Raw genomic sequence first — 19,069 nt, forward strand, 5'->3', positions numbered from 1 at the left:
ACACACAATACCCCATAAAGACAAAGCAAAAACAGTTTTTTTTAAATGTTTTCAAATGTATAAAAATAATCAGAAATATCTTATTTACATAAGTATTCAGACTCTTCGCTATGAGACTCGAAATTGAGCTTAGTGTTTCCATTGATCATCCTTGAGATGTTTCTACAACTTGATTGGTGTCCACCTGTGGTAAATTCAATTGATTGAACATGAATTGGAAAGGCACACACCTGTCTATATAAGGTCCCACAGTTGACAGTGTACTGTATGTCAGCGCAAAAACCATGCCGTGATGTCGAAGGAATTGTCCGTAGAGCTCCGAGACAGGATTGTGTCGAGGCACAGATATGGGGAAGGGTACCAAAACATATCTGCAGCATTGAAGGTCCCCAAGAACACAGTGGACTTTATCATAATTTGTTTTATTGTATTTATATTTAAACTTTATTTTACTAGGCAAGTCAGTTAAGAACAAATTCTTATTTACATTGACGGCCTACCAAAAGGCATAAGGCCTCCTACCGGGATGGTGGCTGGGATTAAAAATAACTAAAATAAAAATATAGGACAAAATACACATCACGAGAAGAGAGACAAAACAACACTTTATAAAGAGAGACCTAAGACAACAACATAGCATGGCAGCAACACATGACAACACAAATGGAAGAAGTTTGGAACCACCAAGTCTCTTCCGAGAGCTGGCCGCCTGGCCAAACTGAGCAAGCGGAGGAGAAGGGCCTTGGTCATGGAGGTGACCAAGAACCAGATGATCACTCTGACAGAGCTCCAGAGTTTCTCTGTGGAGATGGGACAACCTGCCAGAAGGACAACCATCTCTGCAGCACTCCATCAATCAGGCCTTTATGCTAAAGTGGCCAGACGGAAGACCCTCCTCAGTAAAAGGCATGTGACAGCTCGCTTGGAGTTAGGGTTATACTCTCGGACCATGAGAAACACGATTCTCTGGTCTGATGAAACCAAGATTGAAACCAAGATTGAACTTTTTGGCTTGAATGCCAAGCGTCACATCTGGCGGAAACCTGGCACCATCCCTACGGTGAAGCATGGTGGTGGCAGCAACATGCTGTGGGGATTTTTTTCAGCAGCAGGGACTGGGAGACTAGTCAGGATCGAGGGAAAGATGAATGGAGCAAGGCACAGAGAGATCCTTGATGAAAACCTGCTCCGGAGCATTCAGGACCTCAGACTGGGGCGAAGGTTCACCTCCCAACAGGACAATGACCATAAGCACATAGCCAAGACAATGCAGGAATGGAGAAGTCTCTGAACGTCTTTGAGTGGCCCAGCCAGACCCGGACTGGAACCCGATCTAACATCTCTGGAGAGACCTGAAAATAGCTGTGCAGCATCGCGCCCCATCCAACCTGACAGAGTTTGAGAGGATCTGCAGAGAAGAATGTGAGAAACTCCCCAAATACACGTGTGCCAAACTTGTAGCATCAAACACAAGAAGACTTGAATTTGTAATCGCTGCCAAAGTTGCTTCAACAAAGTACTGAGTAAAGTGTCTGAATACTTATGTAAATGTGTTTATTTTTATTTTTTATAAATAAAAATATGGGGTCATTATGGGGTATTGTCCAGTAGCTTGCAAAAGTATTCACCAGCCTTGGCATTTTTCCTATGTTATTTCCTTACAACTTGGAATTAAAATATATTTTTTATGTTTTTTTATCATTTGATTCACACAACATGCCTACCATTTTGAAGATGCAAAATATGTTTTAGTGTGAAACAAACAAGATATAAGACAAAATGGAAAACTTGAGCGTGCATAACTATTCACCCCCCCCCCCTCCGAAGTCAATACTTTGTCGAGTCATCTTTTGCAGCAATTACAGCTGCAAATCTCTTGGGGTATGTCTCTATGAGCTGGACACATCTAGCCACTGGGATTTTTACCCATCATTCAGGGCAGAACTGCTCCAACTCCTTCAAGTTGGATGGGTTCTGCTGGTGTACAGCATTCTTTAAGTCATACCATAGATTCTCAATTGGATTGAGGTCTGGGCTTTGACTTGGCCATTCCAAGACATTTAAATGATTCCCCTTAAACCACTGAGTGTTGCATTAACAGTATGCTTAGGGTCATTGACCTGCTGGAAGGTAAACCTCCGTCCCAGTCTCAAATCTCTGGAAGACTGAAACAGGTTTCCCTCAACAATTTCCCTGTATTTAGCGGCATCCATCATTCCTTCAATTCTGACCAGTTTCCCAGTCCCTGCCTCTGAAAAAATTTCCCCACAGCATGATGCTGCCACCACCATGCTTCACAGTGGTGGTATTCTCGGGGTGATGAGAGATGTTGTGTTTGTGCCAGACATAGCGTTTTCCTTGATGGCCAAAAAGCTCAATTTTAGTCTCATCTGACCAAAGTACCTTCTTCCATATGTTTGGGAGTCTCCCACATGCCTTTTGGCGAACACCAAAGGTGTTTGCTTATTTTTTCTTTAAGCAATGGCTTTTTTCTGGCCACTCTTCCATAAAGTCCAGCTCTGTGGAGTCACGGCTTTAAGTGTTCCGATGGACAGATACTCCAATCTCCGCTGTGGAGCTTTGCAGCTCCTTCAGGGTTATCTTTGGTCTCTTTGTTGACTCTCTGATTAATGCCATCCTTGCCTGGTCTGTGAGTTTTGGTGGGCGGCCTCCTTTGGCATGTTTATTGTCGTGCCATATTCTTTCCATTTTAAAATAATAGATTTAATGGTGCGCTGTCGGATGTTCAAAGTTTCTGATATTTTTTATAACCCAACCCTGATCTGTACTTCTCCACAACTTCGTCCATGACCTGTTTAGAGAGCTCCTTGGTCTTCATGGTGCCGCTTGCTTGGTGGTGCCCCTTGCTTAGTGGTGTTGCAGACGCTGGGGCCTTTCAGAACAGGTGTATATATTGAGATCATGTGACACTTAGATTGCACACAGGTGGACTTTATTTAACTAATTATGTGACTTCTGAAGGTAATTGGTTCCACCAGATCTTATTTAAGGGCTTACTAGCAAAGGGGTGAATATATGCACAAATCATTTTTCCGTTTTTAATTTTTGTTTTGTTTTTTGAAACAAGTAATTTTTAAATTTCACCGAATTTGGACTATTTTGTGTATGTAAATGACACGTTATCCAGATAAAAATCCATTTCAATTACAGGTTGTAATACAACATTATAGGAAAAATGCCAAGGGGGTGAATACTTTTGCAAGGCACTGTACATATTTCATCTTGAAGGACAGTCGGAATCAGTTTGTCATTGTGTTTTTCTTCTGCTTTTCCTCAAACTTGGCTCACTAGTATGGTACCCCCCCTTAAATAGACCCCCAATGGGAGGTATACATATCTCATGAAGCCACAGGCCATTTGGCTCAGTTCCCCCACTTTCCTCATCTAGAGTTGTTTGTTTTGCTTCTGTCTCTGCAAATAAAATCCTGCTCTTTTGTTTAGTTCCTCCAACCTCAACCCAATAGCCTTAATTACAGCGAAGGAAGGCTTGTCCAGGGAAGTGACTGTTTCCGTCATGTGTCTAGGACAATAACCAGAATGAACCCTGTGCTCATCATGGTTTCACTTCACTTATGTCGAGTGCAGCATTCAGCTTGGTTTAACCAGACTAGACGTGTAACATTTACACCAAAGCATATTGTTCCATGATGAACAGTGGCTGTCAATGCCAACAAAGTACGTTAGGTAATCATGGACATTGATTAGGCCATGCAATGGAAAGGGTTTTTGAATGTTTTGCAACTGAAAACCAAATTGGACAAGTCTTTGTTGTCCCTCCCTGTTTCAGTCATTTTTTTCTCCATTTGTGCCTAATGAACATGACACTTATCTTATCAGGGTTATGAGGCTAAATATACAATAATTCCAGACAAATGGAAGTGTTCATCAGGCTGTATACCCTTAAAGCTGCTCAGTACGCTTACTCCAGTTTCCAAGCCCAGCTCTGCCACAGTTGTTTGTGCAGTGTTTCGTTTGGGCCAAGCACAAAAGCTAAATATTCCTTGTATACCTGTAAATGTGAGGTCCTTGTAAAAGTTCTGGCCAACCCGTAGCCAGGGTGAATCACAGTGGGGTAGAGAGTGAAGAGTTTCCTGTGTAGGGTTTACAAGGCTTTAAAAGGCTCTTGTGTGGATAGCAATGATCTGGATAATAGTGCTTTTGTTTGGGAAGGCAAGCCATACATTTACAGGGCTATATATAAAAACAAAACTGCTTTCTCTAGCACACTGCCAAATTCCCTGAAAAAGGATTGTGCTGTGAATCTAGCTGGTATGTTATCAACAGGTATTTCACAATGACAGACTTGCAGACTTGGGTCCTGCTCTGGATTTAGTTTGCCCAACATTGTGTTACGTCAGATGTCCTTCTGCACTGATCTGTCTGATAACTCGCAGACACTATAGATAAAAAAATGTAGTCTGGCTACAATACACTGCCATAACATTATGTTACCAAGGTGACCCCCTTTCATCCTCGAAGAGTCAGAGTTAATCTTACCAATAATGAAAAAACTATAGTCAGATTCTGCACTTGCAGATTTTTTTTAGAACAGTCCCATAACTTTGATGCAATACAACTTCATCAGCAAGTTGGCAAACTACTGTAGCTACACTAATGGTCATTCAAACATGCTAGCACTGAGCTGTTAACTGGGAACAAGTTTGCTATTCTGATCGAGCATGTTTTGTCGTAGTAGCCACTAGCCAGTGAGTGTCAGTCTGAGTTCCACGATTTGCTAGACATTTGGCTCCTTGAGACGCTTGTCACATTAGAATGATGTCATCTGACAGAAGAAAATGGTTTGCCCGGTACAATGGAGTCCTAAAAGTGCAAAACTCCAATCTAAATTGAGTCCACCTTCAAAAGTGTTTTTCAGTTGTGCTAGTGATCTTAAGACTGTGAACGTCCCTCAGAAGTCTGCAACAGAAAGTTAATTAAGGTCTCTAGGTGATCTTGGTGACTTGAGGACCGTGAAATCTACGAAAGCCTTGAGAATGTCTATTTTTGGGACTCCAAAAAAGTCTGTGTTCCTTAAACCAGAAAGGCCTCGTTTAATACAGTATTTATCTTGTTGTACCCTCCCAGCTGAAATGTTACCACAAGCACTTCAGAAGCCCACAGCGGGATGTGATATTCCGGGTGCAGTTCCATACCTGCGCTGTGCATGACTTGGGAATTGTCTTTGGGAAGGACGAGTTAGACGAGACCTTCAAGGGTAAAGACATTCCTAAATGTCCAGAAAACAAACCATAATGCATACAATATCTGTTAAACCTATTCGATGACCATACTTGCCAGTAACTTTTACATTCATAAGTTGAAATCTCTTGTCTTTGTTTTGAACATGAACACATTTTTTTTTTATCTCGTCCTCAAACCAGATGACAGATTCCCGGATTTTGGAAAGGTGGAATTTGTATTTTCCTTTGGACCAGAAAAAATCCATGGTAAGCATACCTGCTTCTCTTTTTTGGCCTCCATTTTCTCCAAGCAAATGAAAGCTCAGTTAGAAAGAGAAAGGTGTTGAACTTGACATACATAACTTATGTTATGAGTATAGCTTTGGTCAATGATAAAATACAGTATGTTCGGGTAATTCATTGTCAGAAAGAAGTCACCTGAATTAAGACGTTTGACCTCTTCTTTTAATGTTTTTTTTTCTCCCAGGTATGGACCACTTGGAGAATGGGCCCACGGTCTCAGTGGACTACAATACCCAAGATGCTCTAATCCGCTGGGACTCCAATGAGAACTTCAATCAGCATTGTGAGGACACTATGGATGGTGAGTACTAACACTTGGCATGCTTACTGGAGGTCTCCCTTTTCCCGGATGTACACTGTTTTCATGCTATGGTTTTGGTTGCCACAGCTTCAAGCTCCTCTCAACTAATCATATTGTGTGGCCAGAGCTATCTGTTGTACAAACTGGGATACCGTCACATACATTATGTTGATGGTCTTGCATATGAATTGTTGATGGTCTTGCATATCAATTAGAGGTCGACCGACTATGATTTTTCAACACCGATACCGATTATTGTAGGACCAAAAAACGATACTGATTTAATCGGCTGATTTTTTAAATAATGAATAATGACAATAACAATAATACTGAATGAACAATGTACACTTTTTTATTTTAACTTTATTTTAACTTTATATAAAACATAAATAAAATATATTTAGTCTCAAATAAATAATGAAACATGTTCAATTTGATTTAAATAATGCAAAACACAGTGTTGGAGAAGAAAGTAAAAGTGCAATATGTTCCATGTAAAAAAGCTAACTTTTAAGTTCCTTGCTCAGAACATGAGAACATATGAAAGCTTGTGGTTCAATATTCCCAGTTCTTCAATATTCCCAGTTAAGAAGTTTTAGCTTGTAGTTATTATAGGAATTATGACACGTCAACTATTTCTATCTATACCATTTATATTTCATATCCCTTTGATTACTGGATGTTCTTATAGGCACTTTAGTATTGCCAGCCTAATCTCGGGAGTTGATAGTCTTGAAGTCATAAACAGTGCTGTGGTTCAAGCATTGCTAAGAGCTGCTGGCAAACGCAGTAAAGTGCTGTATGAATGAATGAATGCTATACCCTGACTCTGCTTGCACTGAACGTAAGAGAAGTGACATAATTTCCTTAGTTAATATTGCCTGCTAACATTCATTTATTTTAACTAAATACGCAGGTTTAAAAATATATACTTCTTTGTATTGATTTTAAGAAAGGCATTGATGTTTATGGTTTGGTACATTTGTGCAACGAGTGTCCTTTTTTCGCGAATGCGCTTTTGTTTAATCATCACCCTTTTGGTAAAGTTGAAGTAGGCTGTGATTCGATGATAAATGAACAGGCACCAATGCAGGACAAGCTAGTTAACCTAGTAATATCATCAACCATGTGTAGTTAACTAGTGATTATGTTAAGATTGATTGTTTTTTATAAGATAAGTTTAATGCTAGCTAGCAACTTACTTTATCTCCTTGCAGCCACAAGGTCCTTTTGACACTGCACTCATGTGTGCAAGTGGGCAGCCTGCTTCGCAGTTTCCTCATGGATTGCAATGTATTCGGCCAGAATCGGCGTCCAAAAAGGCAGATTACCGATTGTTATGAAAACTTGAAATCGGCACAAATTAATCGGCCACGCCGATTAATCGGTTGACCTCTAATATCAATTGTTGATGGTCTTGCATAAGAACATGCACACGTTGTCTACAGCCAGGACACACACACACACACACACACACACACACACACACACACACACACACACACACACACACACACACACACACACACACACACACACACACACACACACACACACACACACACACACACACACACACTCACTTACTCCCCCACACAACACTCCCCCTGCCTGTTGTAAAGTCTGAGTCCAGGAGGTGTTAATGACTTTGGCTCTTAACGCCCCCACACTCCATGTTTCTTTCTAATTTCAAATGACCAGAAGGGACATTCAGAAGTTAACCAAGCATGTATGGCCACACATACACACAAGCCAACCCCACTATAATCTCAAGCATCAAGATGTACTGTTGTCCCAAACTCACAGACACTCACACACACATGCACACACACTCACACACGCACACACACAAAACAAAAGGCTGTTTGTGTCTACTCCTTCATAGTCTGCTGTGTGTCCTTTGGTGTTTGCTGTGTGCTTGAGAGAAAGGAGGAGGGAGGGAGGGAGAAAATAGATATTCTGTCAAAGCCTTAATGGAATTGAGAGACATTCACACACGTTCATCTCTCTAATCTCCAGGACTAGTCAGGTCAACCCCAGGTCACAGAGGACTTGTGTCATGCAAGCCATCTATTGAAGTAATTCAACATAAATCAGTAAATTCTGTTGAAATTGAAATGCCCCTCCAAATCTGAGGTTTATGCTTAGGTTCCAGTTGTGTGAGATCTAGACATGTTACCTGTTGGTAAACAATGACCAGAACCAAGTTCCAAGAGTCTGTTTATCTAGTGGATAAGATGGTCTTACCCTCTCTAATCCTTGGCTATTTTTTGCTGTTCTTTGCCTTTCGGGGGACATTGATAAGATACAGGTAACTGCCAAAATAAAGGAAACACTTGAGTAAATGTATATTGGTTCCTTAGTTAATTACGCAATTAACATCCCATCATGCTTAAGATCATGTATGTAAATGCTGGGCAGGCCAATATTTTGGCTACCATGGCTATGCCCCCATAGGATGACAATGCCCCCATCCACAGGGCATGAGTGGTCACTGAATGCTTTCATGAGCATGAAAACAATGTATACCATATGCCAACCCAATTGAACACTTATGGGAGATACTGGAGCGGCACCTGAGACTGCGGATTCCACCATCATCAACAAAACACCGCATGATGGAATTACCCATGGAAGAATGGTGTCGCATCCCTCCCATAGAGTTCCAGAGACTTATAGAATCTATGCCACGGTGCAGGCAGGTTGTTACCTTAACAAGCCTTGTAAACAGGCAGTCACTCGAAAGCATGGCTATGGAGTCATGTCTAAGATGTGTCTTCAGTTACATTTACACTCCTCTGGTATTTCTGGTGGACTATGAAACAACACACACACACACACACACACACACACACACACACACACACACACACACACACACACACACACACACACACACACACACACACACACACACACACACACACACACACACACACACACACACACACACACACACACACACACACACACACACACACACACACACACACACACACACACACACACACACACACACACACACGCTCTTCATTAGCTCTTTGTTATAGATGTGTCCAAATAAATGTTTGACATTACCGTATGTTAGCCAGTAGTTGGCTAGCTAGCAAGTCACTAGAAAATTCTAAAACAAATGCAAAGGCAGATACTGTTGTTCATCAAAGTTGGCTAGCTAGCAAGCAAATGATAAGAACTTTGTTAGCCAGTATGGCAATGGACCATTTAGAACAAACGACTGGGTCTCCTCCATAAATACAGAACAAAACATCTGAACAACTGGGTCTTGTCTCTGGTAACCGAACCAATAGAAGGAACGACCAGCCGGCTAGTTAGCAACCATAGATTTGTGTCGGAACTATATATTGTGGAAGGATTAAATAGTATGAATAAATTAATCAAAATAACGTGTTTTAATGAAAATATGTCAATCAATATGATTATGTTGGTAACCTGTGGTATTAAAGTTATAATGCCCTCGAAGCCAGTGTGTTTGGAGGATATATTGGTACATCTAGGGCCGGCAAACCGTGCCAATATATCCTCCAAACACCGGCTTTGAGGGCATTATTTGAGTCAGGCAAAAACCAAAACGTGCACCCAGGGGGGCCCCAGGACCGAAACCTTTTCCTAGGGGTAAAGGGTTGGCACAACCTTGGGATAGACACATGAGGGTACTAAACGGAATAGGCTACCCAACTAGCACATAACATTCTGAGAACCATATGTTTCTTAGAGATTGGTGAGAGCGTGGTTGTCCTACGGTTATTTTGCGGAAACATCCTTCCCACAACGTTCTGGGAATGGTGCAGGTTACCCAGGTAACACATAACATTATGAGAACCGAATGTTTCTTAGGTGGGAATTCCAGTACTTCAGCATAACGTTTTCTACAGTGTACCTCATGCTTCTATTTAGTCAGAACCTTAAGAAAAACTTAAGAAAAACGTATCCGCGTTCCGTCAACAGGACAGATTTTAGAGTTACAACAAATGTCGGTACATAGAAGTGTCTCATATCGTCTGAAAGCTTAAATTCTTGTTAATATAACTGCACTGTCCAATTTACAGTAGCTATTACTGCAACAAAATACCATGCTATTATTTGAGGAGAGCTCCTAACAACAAAACACTTTTTTCAACAGGATAGGTATGATAAATTCACCACTGAAGGTGAAATGTATACTTACATTCTGAAATCTTGTTCTGACTTATCATCCAAAGGGTCCCAGAGATAACATGAAGTCTCGTTTTGTTAGAATACATTCTTGATCATATCCTAAAAAGGTCCAAATAGCACACACAATCGATTTTGTATTTCCACTCGTTCAATTTGCAAAGAAAGAAATCTGTGAATATCTCACCCTAAACGCTGTTTGAACTAGTCAAATCTCATTCAGAGATCCTAGAAGGTAACAAGACTTCACTATTTCATTAGGGTTGTAGTATATCCTATAGGACACCATATTTAGTCAGAGAGCGACACCTTCATGCCACGCCGATGACGCGGGCGGCCATCACTTGAAGGTCTGTATCTTCGTCAAATAAGCACCAATCGGGGTCAAACAAAGCTAGTTAGATAGCCAATGAGCTGGGCTTTACGGGAGTATCTGGAAACCCCGTCTCAGTTGCAAAATATAGGCGTTAACCTTTTCAGCATGCCTTTTCGCTAACCTTCGACAGCATATGCCTTTTCCTTTTGGACAGAGTTTTGAAGTCAATGACACTGGTTGTTTTGCAAATGTTGAACTTATAATATGGCTACTTATACTTGGAAAGCTAAATCAAAGTCCAAGTATACAGATTTCACGATATTCTTGCAGAAAAATGGAATATGAATGCTAATGTCTCATTCACGATTTGCCCAAATGTACCTGGGGACTTGACACAAAAAGTATTGGTGTTCTCAAATTTTTCAATTTATCCATCTGAAACTTTGCACATACACTGCTCCCATCTTGTGGACACTATAAGAAGTACAACCAGAGTGATGGCTATTACTATGACCTTTCTCTTGCATTTCAAAGATGGTGGTAGAAAAAGACCTGTTGGTTTTTTCTTTGTATTTTCTTCTTCCAAATCATATTCTCCTACAGTCACTCTTCCTTTCAAATGGTACCAAGAATATGCATATCATTGCTTCAGGGCTTGAGTTACAGGCAGTTAGATTTGGGTTTGTCATTTAGGCGAAAATGCATTTTTAAGAAACAACGTTCTTCTGTGGGAATTTCAGCATAACTTTTTCTGCAGGTCTTATTGAAAATGCTCACAGAGCGTTATTTAATTACCTTAAATTAACCTATAATTTCCGTTCTCAAAATTTTTATAAAACCTTCCAAGAAAACTTTCAGAGAACCATAGTAAAATATTCTCAGAACTTCCTTGCAACCTAAACATTAACATTCCCATACATTCAGTTTTACCGGTCAGGAAACGTATGGCTTCCTTCCCAGAACCAATGGGAAACCAAAAACATATGTTCCCACAACTTCCAAGGAACCAAATGTGCTAGCTGGGTATCAAGTCATGTCCACTGACTGACTGACCTTGACCAAGGCTGTGTTCAATAGAGCACAACGCTGCGAATACTAGTTCAGATAGAAATATATTGGGTAGATCAGGAATGCCTCTCTAATCTGTGGAGTAAGGCATCATATCCACTCTATATCTGAACATGACCCCGAGCTTCAGCCAACAGGCTAACAGCTGCTCTTCTGCTTGTTAGATGTTCTCAAGGCCAGTGTCTTCCCTTTCAGGGCCTCAACCCTGCAGTTCACTTCAAAGCAGTGGTTTATCACCAAATATTTTCTACTACTTGAGTACCGGCACCTCTTACAAAATACTTTCTCTGAAATACAAAACACAGTATGGTAAAATAAAATAAATTTCATTACTCTTCAATCACTGCAATCAATGTTACCCTGTGAAACTCAACTCAAAAACAATCCCACGGCTAGCTATGCTAAAGGTATTTTAGCTTTCACCGACTAGCCTGCAGCTAGGCCTTTAAAATCAAATCAAAATGTATTTGTCACGTGCGCCAAAAAAAGGTATTAGGTGAACAATAGGTAGGTAAAGAAATAAAACAACAGTAAAAAGACAGGCTATATACAGTAGCGAGGCTATAAAAGTAGCGAGGCTACATACAGACACCGGTTAGTCAGGCTGATTGAGGTAGTATGTACATGTAGATATGGTTAAAGTGACCATGCATATATAATGAACAGAGAGTAGCAGTAGCGTAAAAGAGGGGTTTGCGGGTGGTGGGTGGTACCCAATGCAGATAGCTCGGTTAGCCAATGTGTGGGAGCACTGGTTGGTTGGCCCAATTGAGGTAGTATGTACATGAATGTATAGTTAAAGTGACTATGCATATATGATAAACAGAGCGTAGCAGCAGTGTAAAAGAGGTGTTGGGTGGAGGCACACAATGCAAATAGTCCAGGTAGCCATTTGATTACCTTTTCAGGAGTCTTATGGCTTGGGGGTAAAAACTGTTGAGAAGCCTTTTTGTCCTAGACTTTGCACACTTGGTACCACTTGCCATGCGGTAGTAGAGAGAACAGTCTATGACTGGGGTGGCTGGGGTCTTTGACAATTCTTAGGGCCTTCCTCTGACACCGCTAGGTGTAGAGGTCCTGGATGGCAGGCAGCTTAGCCCCAGTGATGTACTAGGCCGTACGCACTACCCTCTGTAGTGCCTTGCAGTCAGAGGCAGAGAAATTGCCGTACCAGGCAGTGATGCAACCAGTCAGGATGCTCTCAATGTTGCAGCTGTAGAACCTTTTGAGGATCTCAGGACCCATGCCAAATCTTTTCCGTTTCCTGTGGGGGAATATGCTTTGTCGTGCCCTCTTCACGACTGTCTTGGTGTGTATGGACCATCCTAGTTTGTTGTTGATGTGGACACCAATGAACTTGAAGCTCTCAACCTGCTCTACTACAGCCCTATCGATGAGAATGGGGGCATGATCGGTCCTCCTTTTCCTCTTGTCCACAATCATCTCCTTAGTCTTGGTTACGTTGAGGGATAGGTTGTTATTCTGGCACCACCCGGCCAGGTCTCTGACATCCTCCCTATACGCTGTCTTGTCGTTGTCGGTGATCAGGCCTACCACTGGTGTGTCGTCTGCAAACTTAATGATGGTGTTGGAGTCGTGCCTGGCCATGCAGTCATGCGTGAACAGGGAGTACAGGTGGGGACTGAGCACGCACAACTGGGGAGCTCCAGTGTTGTGGATCAGTGTGGCAGATGTGTTGCTACCTACCCTCAACATAAATGAGATTACGGGTGCGTTCAGTTCACTTGAACTTTTGCTACGCTGCGGAAGACTTGTTCTGAACGTCACGTTTCCCCAAAACGTTCTTGTACGTTCTTGAATAGACTTTGAGGTACGTTTGCTCTGTTCAGTGGGTGTGCCGGGAAACGTGTTTTAAGGGCGTGCAGAGGGGCATTTTAAAGCCATAACCTAACCCCTCCCCGTTTTTAAACTGGTGGTTCAGTACAGCACCGGTTCGTTGAATTGAACGTACTATTATGTTTTTATGTACTGAATGCAGCCCACATGACTCATTTGAGCCCCAACATCAAAATAATATATATTCTGTTTTATCAACAGATTAATCTAAATCCTCCTTTCAATCAGTATGAAAAGATATTTCCTATGTTCTCATGATCTTATGTGAGAGGTAGTTTGAGATGGGTGAGATTGATGGGGGTAAGGTGTGCCATTGTAGGATTCAGCAAGGGGTCTTCTAACATTCCTTAGTCTTGTTTACTATCCAACTGTCACTTCAACTACCATATTTGGCTATTGCACAACCCACAACATTTCTAGAATAGTTGAGGGTGAGAGGGCGATGAGTGTGTGTGTGTGTGTGTGTGTGTGTGTGTGTGTGTGTGTGTGTGTGTGTGTGTGTGTGTGTGTGTGTGTGTGTGTGTGTGTGTGTGTGTGTGTGTGTGTGTGTGTGTGTGTGTGTGTGTGTGTGTGTGTGTGTGTGTGTGTGTGTGTGTGTGTGTGCGTGTGTGTGTCCAATTATAACGCAATCTCCTCTGTCACCAAGTACACACAGTCTCACACTCCTCCACACTCCTGTGTAGGCCTTTGTGCTGTGCGTCGTAACAGGGGGAGTGACAGAGCATGCAGAATGTGTATGTGTGTGTGTGTTTTAGATCCTGCTCAGTGCAGACAGATGAACAGGCACTGAGCTGCTTGGAGTTGGCTAGTTGTGTTACACTCTCTTCTGTTGACATCCTCCAATGTTCAAGACCGGACTTGTTCTACCAGACCAAAGGGCTGAACATTTGACTGTAGAGAGAAACTGTACAAACAACAACAACAAAAACAAGTGAGTAGTGAACTACACGTTTAGTTCTACGGGGAATGACATGGGGAACATTGTCCTCACTTGACAGACTTTTGAATTACTTATTGACATCGGGCTTCTTAATCGCCAACTACTTGGTGATGTTTTTGTACCAGTGAGTTTTTGGTTTAGTAGGCTATGTACTGTTTGTGTCTTTACAAGCCTGTGTGAGTGACAGCTTCTTTTTTCAATTCCGATTTTGTCTCACATTTCTTTAAAATGAAAAAAAAAACAAGTTTGTTTACTGCTGTGGTTGTTTTCAGACAAATATGATTCAACTGATTCAATATGATTCAACTGAATGCTGACGTAGAATGTAGAATGTCATCTAACGTTGAAATTAGATTGAGACTTCGTCCAGATGTGCATAGTGCAACATCTGAACTTTTAAATCGAAACAAAGTAAACTTCATTGAAAGTGCATTTTAACATCACAATAAGATAGATGTTTCTTAGAGTGCGTCTCTCTAAAACATTGCTGGGAGAAATTCTCATCTTATCACAGCGTAATGTATTTTCTCTAGTGACAACCATTTAAAGTTAATCCCAAACTTTACTTAAGTTTGCTATTGTGGAAACGTGAAAGCTTTGTGTGTGCGTGTGCACGTGCGTTTGTGAATAGTGTTACAATGTTTATTCTCCATCTCCCGGGCTTACATTATGGTACTAGTATTACATCACCGTCTTCGGTAGAGACACTGGAGGTTGATGTAGCCTGTAGAGACTGGAGGTTGATGTAGGCTGTAGAGACTGGAGATTGATGTAGGCTGTAGAGACTGGAGGTTGATGTAGGCTGTAGAGTCTGGAGGTTGATGTAGGCTGTAGAGACTGGAGGTTGATGTAGGCTGTAGAGACTGGAGGTTGATGTAGGCTGTAGAGACTGGAGGTTGATGTAGGCTGTAGAGTCTGGAGGTTGATGTAGGCTAGAGTCTGGAGAGTAGGCATCTGGAGGTTGATGTAGGCTGTAGAGGCTGGAGGTTGATGTAGGCTGTAGAGGTCTGGAGGTTGATGTAGGCTGTAGAGGCTGGAGGTTGATGTAGGCTGTAGAGGCTGGAGGTTGATGTAGGCTGTAGAGACTGGAGGTTGATGTAGGCTGTAGAGACTGGAGGTTGATGTAGGCTGTAGAGACTGGAGGTTGATGTAGCCTGTGACTGGAGGCTGGAGGTTGATGTATGTAGGCTGTAGAGACTGGAGGTTGATGTAGGCTGTAGAGCCTGGAGGTTGATGTAGGCTGTAGAGCCTGGAGGTTGATGTAGGCTGTAGAGCCTGGAGGTTGATGTAGGCTGTAGAGTCTGGAGGTTGATGTAGGCTGTAGAGGCTGGAGGTTGATGTAGGCTGTAGAGGCTGGAGGTTGATGTAGGCTGTAGAGGCTGGAGGGAGGTTGATGATAGGCTAGAGGCTGTAGAGGCCGGGAGGTTGATGTAGGCTGTAGAGGCTGGAGGTTGATGTAGGCTGTAGAGGCTGGAGGTTGATGTAGGCTGTAGAGGCTGGAGGTTGATGTAGGCTGTAGACACACAGTGATGTACATTATGCTGTGTCTATGATGGAACACTGCTCCAGATGATTCATTACACACTTTAACATTATTACTATTATAAACAGTTTACCAACGTAGAGCAGTAAAAATAACTGTTTGGTCATACCCGTGGTATACGGTCTGATATACCACGTCTGTCAGCCAATCAGCATTCAGGGCTCGAACCATCCAGTTTATAATGTACAATATATGATAGCTTGTTTCAACCCAGACTTCTCCTGAATATAGCAGCATCTGACCAGCATCTCACTATGCAGAGCATTGTATCCTTCATCTAAATGTTTCTCATTAAATCCCATTGATATGTGTTTTGTGGGGACGCAGTGTTTCTCAATCTCACAGGACACAGAGAGGTGAACCGTCTAGCTTTTTCTTGACTTTGTGTTGGAAACAGACCAAAACTACCCCGTCTCAGTCAGTCTGTTTGGGGCTTTGGGGATTTCTTTGCTTTGACTCCAAACTCAAGACGGTTGGGCCCCTCCCTTAACACAGTTTCCCCCCCGCAAGGTCAGTGTTCCCTCCTTCATTCCTCCTCCCTAAAATAAATGTTATGCGTCAGCCAGACAGTCACTCACAAAATATTGACTACCAATCGCTGTCCATGGTGCTGAAATTGCGACATGTCTATGCGGCTGCCCATCGAATCGATGATGGGCTTTCTGTGGTGCCAGGGCATGTAGCTTATAGCTTTACTTTAGCTGATGGATACATGTTTATTGGTAAGCCTATTTGGTCTGCATTTTTTCATGTTAAGCCTAACATAATTTCAAGAAGCTATACATGGTGTCGCAAGTTTGCCATTTAGACTGCTGGTTGGCGGCAAAAATGTAATTACTTGTTCAGTAATTAAAGTTGGAAATTCAAACATTACAGATTGTATAATAAATGTTCGGTACAACTGTATACTAATCAGCAGCCAATAGATTGTTCTGTATAGCTGTCCTGTATAGCCTTCCTGAACCTGCATGACATGAGCCTGCATGTTCTGGTCCTCTCTCCCAGCTTTGAAACCAGTCTATTAATGCCAAGTAATACTCAAAACATTATCTTACTAGGGAATGCTTCATTATGTTGTGTAGCCTACTATCTATAGCTATATAGAGTATTTAGGTGTTATTTAGCTGCTAAAACTTTCATAAAAAGATAAGGGACCGTTTATATTGCAATGACAACTCCAACGGCGGTTCACCAGTATGAACAAAATCGCAAACCGTTTTTTTTTTGTTTGAGCCCTCAACAACTGTCACCCGCTAAAAATGATCATCTGTTTTCATCAGCCAGACAACAGACAGACAGACAGACAGTGTCCAGACAACCTGTCCCACAGCTTCCTATACAATGAATCTCTTTCCGTATTGAGGCAGGTGATTAAGGAGAATGCGAGATGCATAACTGCTGTATTTGAAGCACCACTCCATTCTGTCCAGTTTCCCTGATGTTGCTATGGTAATCAAGCTGTTTCCCCTGATGTTGCTATGGTAATCAAGCTGTTTCCCCTGATGTTGCTATGGTAATCAAGCTATTTCCCTGATGTTGCTATGGTAATCAAGCCGTTTCCCTGATATTGCTATGGTAATCAAGCTGTTTCCCCTGATGTTGCTATGGTAATCAAGCTGTTTCCCTGATGTTGCTATGGTAATCAAGCTGTTTTTAACCATCCCTTTAATTGCTATTTCTGCAGGGGAGATCGTTTTCTAAACTCAAACTCAGAAAGAACGACCTAAGAAGCATTAGACTCTCGGTCTGATGTGAGCTTTTGAACACCTGAGTAACCTCCGCTCATTGCCCTGGTGCCGTCGTAGCCTTGACCATGGTATTTGTTCACCAATATCCCCTTACTTTCAATCAGTTCAATTATAGATTTTTCAAGGCCTGAGGCACTTTGATCCATCACATTCTTGCCCAAGAAACAAATACTTAGCTTCCTAGTACATATGGAATTTTTTTGCAGGGTTACTGTCAAAATTATTTATCACATAAATAGAAAATTGACATCAATGACCGGTGCATGGGCCCCCCAAGTTTGTGTATCCCCACTCCTTGCACACCTGTGGATTGGCCCTTGCGTAACTGACCAGGACATAATAATGCCCTCTAGGAGAAGACAACAGACACAGAAGCACAACAAAGTGTCTTAGGTGGAGTCCATTGTTCCCATTTGTCTCTGGTTTAGGGCAGAGCAATGGAGACTTTCTGCATTGTGGCACATGGAGCCTGATTGGGAATAGTGTTTTAGAGGGTCGGGTCCACTGCTGGGTTGAAGCTATGTCTCCTATTCTAGGATACTTATTTTTTACCTTTGGGGATATGGTGTGGTGTTTTAGTGAGTGAGCAGTGCTGGGGGACATGCATGTCTGGCACTGGAGTGGCTAACTGGAGACCCAGGCCGGTCTTAGAGAAGCAATGCTAACTGTTAGCCAATAGCTATTAGCCGTTAGCCACAGATGCTAACATTTCATTAGCAGGTGCTAATGTGCATGATTGACTGGTCCCTCATACTCACAGCTTGACTCCAGCTGGTGTCCAGACAGTCTCTCTCTCTCTCTCTCTCTCTCTCTCTCTCTCTCTCTCTCTCTCTCTCTCTCTCTCTCTCTCTCTCTCTCTCTCTCTCTCTCAGCTCGCGGTATAACACTGTTTGCCTTTGGGCTTAACTACCTCTGGGAAATGGGTGTGGGTGGAGGGGCAGAAAGGAGGAGGAGGAAAAGAGGAGGATAGTACCAGCAACTCACCCTGTCTTTTTTTTATTGGCCACCACTGTCTTGTTTCTTTTTGATGCTCCCCAGGCCTCCTCTCCCTTCATACTGCACAGGTCACTTAGCCTGTTGAATAGGCAACCCTCTGAGCTGGGTATGGGTAAACACAGGGCTAAGGTTTACTGGGGAGGTTTGGTTACAGATAAGAGGTATAGGTACACATATACAACACATACACAAACATAGACCCGCACACATGTGCACACACACAATCATAGTAGCATGCATGTAGTGTATGTTTCACCAATGTTACACTTTAGCCCTGTTTTAACATATAGCCATATGCACACACACACACAGTTGTGTAAAGTATTAAGTAAAAATACTTTAAAGTACTACTTAAGTAGTTTTTTGGGGGTATCTGTAATTTAATTTACTATTTATATTTTTTTACAACTTTTGCTCCACCACATTCCTAAAGAAAATATGTACTTTTTACTCCCATAAATGTACTCTGATCCGCAAAGGTATTCATTACATTTAGAATGCTCAGGCAGGAGGACGGCAACACGGTTCAATTCACGCACCTATTAATATAATGCATAGTCTTCCCTACTGCCTCTGATCTGACAGACTCGCAAAACACAAATACTGCATTTGTAAATGATGTT

At 42.1% G+C, this 19,069-nt stretch overlaps 1 protein-coding gene across 11 annotated transcripts in view; it reads left to right on the forward strand.

Annotated features, from left to right (window-relative positions):
* The window catches only part of LOC124043712 (tensin-1-like), a 307,339-nt gene that overhangs the window by 239,013 nt on the left and 49,257 nt on the right, over positions 1–19,069 (forward strand). For all 11 annotated transcript variants that reach the window (XM_046362593.1, XM_046362636.1, XM_046362621.1 and 8 more), the window contains 3 exons: positions 5,107–5,236; positions 5,403–5,468; positions 5,689–5,805. In XM_046362593.1, the coding sequence (XP_046218549.1) occupies positions 5,107–5,236; positions 5,403–5,468; positions 5,689–5,805 (313 nt within the window). The remainder of the gene's footprint in view (positions 1–5,106; positions 5,237–5,402; positions 5,469–5,688; positions 5,806–19,069) is intronic.

The sequence above is a fragment of the Oncorhynchus gorbuscha genome, linkage group LG01 (assembly GCF_021184085.1).
Source record: "Oncorhynchus gorbuscha isolate QuinsamMale2020 ecotype Even-year linkage group LG01, OgorEven_v1.0, whole genome shotgun sequence".
Taxonomy (NCBI): Eukaryota; Metazoa; Chordata; class Actinopteri; order Salmoniformes; family Salmonidae; genus Oncorhynchus; species Oncorhynchus gorbuscha.